We start from the raw sequence: 7,459 nt of genomic DNA, 5'->3' as shown, positions 1-7,459 counted from the left end.
TTATTCTCTAGAAACACTTTTGACCTTGTCTAGCACTCTTTCTATGTCGAGTTCCGAATCGCAAGTGGCTTGTACCTCTGCTGCTATTCCTTCAAAGACTTGTTTGACCAACACTTTTGTAGCTGAGAAGATGACTTTTTCTTTAAGAGAACATTTTGATGGAGACCACAAGTAAAATATTATCTTTTCTCTTTTACCATTCACTTGTGTGTAATGAAGGTCGTACACACAAAACCTTGCAGCCTTTGGTGAAAGAGCCTTTGTGAAATCGTCATAAGTTTCATCATATTGACCAATTTTGTCAATGATGACTTCAGTTAGTTTGTCGTTCATTTTAAAAATGATGTATCTCCATTTGTGTGACAATTTGAACTCTTTGAACATCATAGGAACTTCATTGTTGATTGTAATGAGTGACATTTGATGTTCGAATTAATGAATTTAATGTTTAAATATTATTCATTATCAAATTTCATTTATGGAAATCAAAATTAAACTATGCATATTTTTTGTCTCTTTGTATATGCTTGCAATTGTATTAATTATGGTTGTTTTTTATAAAAATTGTTATTTGTATAAATAAAAATATTTAAAAAGCATCCAATATCGGTTTTAAATTATAAAAAAAATATTTGTGAAGTTTCCTAAAATAGAAATAGAATATCTGTTTGATTTTTGTTTCATAAAAGTTATGTTTATTAATAACAAAACTATATAAATAATAAATTTAATTATTAATATACTATTAAACAAACATCAAATAAATAAATAATTAATTAATTGATTAATTGAATAAATGTGCGTATTTCACTATAAATAAAGTTAATTTATAACTTACTTTATTAATTTCATAATAATAATGTAATAGTTAAATTAAATCAATTTTTAATAACATGTTGACTTTTTGTTTTTTGTACATCAATTAACATTAATTAATTAGGTGTTTTTTGATTTAAATATGCAATGAAAAGTGATGATTAATTTTACGCGCTAAAGTTTGCGCAGTCAGATAACTTCACTAATCGTCACAACTATTTTTCAACCTTTGTACAACAGAAAACTATTCAATCATATTATATTAAAACTGATATTTAACCAATTAAAAAAAATCCAATTTAGAGTCTAATTAATTATAATCGTAACTTAATTTATAATTAGAATTTAAATATATAATAATTAGTAATATTAAAACAATTCAATTTATTAATAGATCATTTACAAAAATATTATTTTCATTAAATGTGGGCAAACCATTGATTAAAAGTTGCTCGTAAATACATAATATAAAATATCTATATTAAATAATAATTTTAAATTTAATTTTCATTTTGTTTTGAAAATATACAATTGAAACTCATAATACTTTGTATAAACTATTATTTATATATTTAAACAAAAATTAAAATTTGTATTTCTGAATTCGTGACTTTTTTATTTTTTAAATTACTTGATTCATTTTAGAAGTTGTAAAAATATTAAACATCAGTTTTTTGAAACATAATTATTTAATATTATCAGTATCTAACATCCAATTAATTAATGTATCTAACATAAATTAAATACAATCTTTTTAAAATTCAACACACATTAAAAAGAGAATTCAAATTTATATTAACAATCTATTTGACAAATTACTTAAATTTACATTTGTATTTAGTTGTTTGTTCATCTTAAACTTGTTGGATTTCAAAACATTGACTTTTTTAAATATTTTGTAAGCATTTAAATGGTGTTGACATTTTACTTTTGTTATTATTTGTATTAATATTATAATAAATTATTAAGTTTTAGCTAAACTTTAGTGATATAATATAACCATTTTTTTATAAATTTTACAATATTGTTGTTACATTGTTTAGTTATAATAACAGTAAAACAATAATTATTAAATAACAACAATAAAATCACAATGAAATTGTTTCAAAGTTAAAACAAAAACGTAATGCAAAGTGCAAGAAATGCAAAAATCCCAAATGCGTTTTCAGTGTATTTTATATTAATATTATTAATATTAATACATTTGTTCAATTCAACAAAACTAGGTGTATCCGCATCTCCTGTGCAATCTATTGTGTTATATTTTGTTATTTTGAGTTTCCCGTCTGCCATTTCTGCCTTTTGAGAAGACGACTCGGAACTTTTAATACATTGCTTGAATATCAATTCACCAGGATGCGCGTCACTATCAGTAATAGTACAATCACTGCGATCTGAATAACTATAAACTGCATAATAAAACTCTGGCAAATCATTTCGAAAAGTATCACTTGAAGTCAGTAATTGAGTTTTTTCTAATTTCCAATCACCACATTTAGAAGAGAGAAATAATTTGATATCATCTCCATCGTCTTCTATTTTTACATAGACTCCGTTCGATTGGTAATAACACTGACCCAATTTAAAGACCATACTATACCCATTCGTTTGACTAATTAAGTATTTGGCGGAAGCCATTGCAACGAGAAAGAGAGCGAACATTGATTATTTAAGGTTAAAAAGGTGCTTTTATTACATCAAAAATTGTTAAACATTTTTTTGTTTTGAAAAAATGTGTTGATAAAAATTATCTTGAAAATTTGGTGTAAACACACTATTAAAGTTTATAAAAAACGATATTGTGTTTTTGTTAATTAACATTTATGTGTATTGATTGAAATATCGTTTTTTATATTTAAAATACTTAGCAGATTGTTTAAACAATCAATTATATAAAAATGTTAACTTAAATTGTATCATCAATTTATAAAGTAGTATTATTTAATACTTTTATTTAACTAACATTTATGTACTTTTTTGATAATATTTACATAACTCTGTGCAATTATAATATCGTTGTTGTAACTGATCGTGTTTTTATTTAAATAATAATGATATTTTCATTTCAATACTATAATGATGGTATTTTATATGATTTTATCTGATAATAATAAAAATTCAGATAATTGATGTTTAGAAAATATATATCTAATTATAATAAGTTTTTAAACATTTAACCAATCAAAAATATATATTTATATTAATTTATTTATTCAATTATTTATTTTTTATATAAATTGAATGTTTTTTATTGTAATCTCAGGAGATGAAACATAATTATTTTTATATCAATTTTATTCACATTTCCATTATTGAAAATAACTATGATTACTTTCAAACCAAATTGATGAAAAGGTATCTAATTAAATGACCTGATATTATTATTGAATTAAATCTCCGAAAATATAAAATAAACTTTTGTTTTTCATTTTTAAATATTGTTATCGTTTAAAAAAATCATAAATTATTTTTGTGAAAAATTGAGTTAATTGTGTGTTGGTGATTTTTTATTTCCAAATACACGTTTAATCTTTATTTAAACAAAAAATGTGTTTGTTTAAAATATTTTTATTTTTATCAACATTCATTATTTTTATGTTTTTTTGTTTAATAAAATTTTAAATAACTTATTGGTATAAATAAAGTCTGTCTGCAAAATATATCTTGTGGACAAAAAAGCTATAATTTATTTAAAACTTGGGCATTTTATGTAACTTAAAATAACTAAAACAATGGGGTATATTTTTATAACAGCTTTTGAAAATACGCCATTCTTTTAAAATCAAATAATCCATATAAAATTAAATATTTTGTTTGTTATTAAAATATTATTTTTTATTATGATAAAGTTTAACGTAAAGAGTAGATATTTATTAGAGACTGTGATTCAAAACGAATTATTAAATTGGATTTACACTATACCAATAGTTTATAATTCAATTAGATATAAACTATATTTTTTGTTAAATGTACATTAAATGATTTTTTAGTAATATGATATGATGTTGCTTTAATTTCAACTTTATAATACAAATACGATATGTAAATATTTTGTTAATTTTATTGTTTTAGTTCAATAAGTTTGTTGTAAACAATATTTGAATTACAATAGCATTATAGCAATTTTAATAAAACAGAAATGTTATTTATTTTTAAAAACATTTCAAAATTAAAAACATAAAATAATTACATTATCAAATCAAAATTTATTTATATAATACTCGTATATAATAATATAGTATGAATATAATTATCATTTTAAATAATAAATGTTATTTGAATAATATAATAACACGTGTTTTTCTTTTTAGTAATTTAATCTGCATTATAGCATAACATTTTTCATAAAACTCTTCTTTGTAAAATACAATTAAGTATATTTAGTTAATAAAATTAAAAATGACTTTTGATGAACTCAAATGATGTGTGTATTATTTATTCATGAATCAATATACAGTCAAAGGAGTCTATTTGTAGTAATTATAATTGTCGAAGTTGCTTATTTGTCGCACACTTGGCCAATCATTTTGGTGTACGACAATTAATTATTTTGTTTTCGAATTTGTAACTTTTGTCGATATAAAAAAGAATTTTCTATAAAATTCACTCATTTACGACAAATAGATACGTTTTTCTGCTGGGTTCACGACAAATAAACACCTTTGACTTTAACTGTATTTTTACATTATTTTTTTAACAATTTATAATATCAATAAAAATAAAGAAATTTAAAATTTTTCGACTTATTACCAACATTGATATAATATCATTATTTCAATTAAAAAAATATAATTAATAATAATATGTTATTTCAGTGTAAAACTTTGTCCTTTCTTTACCTTTGTCAGATTTTTTTGGACTATCAAAACATGAATATATAGAAAAACTATTCAAAACACTTTAAAAACATTGTTCCATATTTTTATTGGGGTTTCGCGTTTTTTCCTAATTCCCAGTTTTTTAAACTTATTTTGTGTAAAATTTTGTCAAATGGACAACCTGAATTGACAGACTTTTCAAATAAATTAATATTGAAGTATTTGGATTCGTCTTTCATCGTTTTTTTACTTTTAAATCAGTATTTTTTCCAAATTTATTACCAAACAATATGATTGTTGTTTTGTTTTCGATGAAAAACGATATAAAACCGATAAGAAAAACTTTATAATCATAATGGTATCAACTCTCGACTCTTTTCATATGATGCTAGTCTGTAAGTACTTTCAATCATTTGATGATTTTATTCAGGTAATGAGTGTTTCCAAAAAGTACAATAACATTGTTACTAAATTAAATTACAACCCAATTCCACTTACTGAAAAGACTATGCGACATTTTTCTCAACTTGAAACGTTGCACGTGTACACACACGGAGACCCAATATTCATAGAAAGATCATTTAATGCTCGAGTATACCATTACATGAAAATCAATGTACAAACTCTTGTTAAAACAACAGTCGTTTATGTACATAACTTGGCAACTGTTTTAGACCTCAAAACCGAAATTGAAAAATCTGAATATTGCCCAACATGCAGACAGCGAATTGTATTCAACAAAAATTTACTTCAAAATGATGTTAAATTGAAAGACGTTGGGATTGCCAATGAGTCAACTGTACTTCTCGCTTTATCACCACTCGAAAAACCAATCATTTTGTTGTACGACTCAAATGCGTCTGAAGAAACAAATTCAAAACAAAAAGTTGACATCCAAATTAAACTAAACAACACAACTTTTTCGTGTTTGTACCCAACACCACAATATATCGATGAACACAACAAAAAGTGCGTTTGGAGTGCTTTTTACGCGTCAAAACAACACAACAAACTTTTAAAAGATCACAAAGAAGATGATAATTTAATAATCGAAGTAAATGGTAATAAGTATGAATATTTATTTTGGGAAGGAGAAACACACACAACCTTTGATGGTCAAAAGTATGTCGCAAATAACATAGAAGGCGTGAGAGAAGTGCTTGAAAGACTTGGACTGAATTTGAGAGAGCAAAACGACTTTATTGTGTATTGGGTTAAAACACTTGTAAAATACAAGAAGATAGGAATCACTGTATGTGATGTTCAATATGAAAACGAGGCAAAGTTATCAATCAGCGGCTTTGAAAATGGAATACGGGTGTTTCTTCAATTTTTCGAAGCTGATGGTTTAATCTTGAAAAGTGTCAATGAACTTGAAAAAAGACAAAGACCAATTGGAAAGTATTTTGTTGAATGGGGCGCTTCTCTGATTTAATCCATCTTTTTTATATGTGTTAATAAACTTAATATGTATAAAGTCGGTCTGAAAAAAATGTTGTGTAATATTATAAATACAACACGAGAATTCGACACAAAACAACTTCAGTTTTATTAAATATAAAAAACAATCAAACAAATCATGTACAAAAAACACCAAGATTGGCAGACTTGAACATCAAATTGTAATTTTGTGGTCGAGCAAAAGCTGTTCCAAAATAATTTTAAACTGTGTGGACGCATGTTTGCTTTCTGAAAGAATACGTTTAAGAAGTTGAAAAAATACTCACAATTAAAAGTAAAATTATACAAATTATAAAAATGATTACCTCACAAGTCAATTATTCTTATCAAGACATGCATAACAGACTTCCGTATGGAGACGCAACTGTTTTTCTCGGTTTTGCTTTTGCTGGGATTTACAACGTTTTTTAAAGAATGTCAGAACATCACCTAATTATATTTGCAGCGTTTTTATGAAAATTGGGGTTTAAAAAAATAACACTGTCTCCAAATTTGCATGAAATTCCAGACAACTGCTTTAAAAGGTGTTTATTACTTGAAAAAAATCAATTTAGAAAAGTATATTTGTTAAACTTTTAAATAAAGTTTAACAACTTTATTTTGTTTAAAGATTGTTTTAAACCCACTGAAATTACTTTTGAAGTTAATTATGTGAAAACCGCAAAAAAATCGTTTAAAAAGGTATTTTCAAATAAATTTGTTATAGTTCCAAACTCAAAACTGTGAAATTCAAAGTAAACTCAAGTTCACCGAGTGCATTTTCTGAAAAAAAAGCACAACGTCATCACAACATACAAATACGTAATAAATTAAATTACATATGATTTTTATTCAACAACAATATTTTTGCACATCAATAATTTTTTATATAACAAATCACTATATTTGTAACACTGACGAAATTTGTTGGTTATAATTATTTAAAAATAATAACGATTTGTGAAAAGCTTCATTAATAATTAATTAGCAGTTGATGAATTCAAAATATTATCTATGTTTTAAAAAACATCTGGCTAGGCAAAAAGTTTATGAAATAAATTGTATATGACAACTTTAATTTATTAAGTTTTTTTGTAGTTTTAAAAAAATAAAAAATATGTGATGACACCCAATTATAAATATCCAAATTTAATTACTGAAATCTTGATTATATTAATTTAAAATTAAATTGATATATTGTTTAATTAATCAAGAGTCGAAACTCTAGTTATATTTTAACATAATATTTAACTTATTTGTTAAATATACTATTCAAATGTTATAAATTTGTATTGTATATTTATAAAATTTCATTTTATTTTGAATATTATATTAATACATATTTAAGGGTCGTTATTTTTGAAAAAAAAAATCAAGTTATATAT

At 23.6% G+C, this 7,459-nt stretch overlaps 2 protein-coding genes across 2 annotated transcripts; one reads left to right on the top strand and one right to left on the bottom strand.

Annotated features, from left to right (window-relative positions):
• On the bottom strand, positions 1-420 carry EIN_263570 (actophorin, putative; the record flags this gene model as incomplete). Its single annotated transcript, XM_004259686.1, has 1 exon — positions 1-420. The coding sequence occupies one exon, from the start codon at positions 418-420 to the stop codon at positions 1-3; it is 420 nt and encodes a 139-aa protein (XP_004259734.1).
• A 4,569-nt stretch (positions 421-4,989) lies between these two features.
• On the top strand, positions 4,990-6,069 carry EIN_263560 (hypothetical protein; the record flags this gene model as incomplete). The annotated part of the gene is made up of 1 exon (XM_004259685.1): positions 4,990-6,069. One exon carries the CDS (start codon positions 4,990-4,992, stop codon positions 6,067-6,069), a length of 1,080 nt encoding a protein of 359 aa, XP_004259733.1.
• Positions 6,070-7,459: the final 1,390 nt, after the last annotated feature.

The sequence above is a fragment of the Entamoeba invadens genome (genome assembly GCF_000330505.1).
Source record: "Entamoeba invadens IP1 unplaced genomic scaffold scaff_1105074726371, whole genome shotgun sequence".
NCBI lineage: Eukaryota > Evosea > Mastigamoebida > Endamoebidae > Entamoeba > Entamoeba invadens.
Note: the sequence above shows the minus strand (reverse complement) of the source record. Positions and strands in the feature narration are given on the sequence as shown.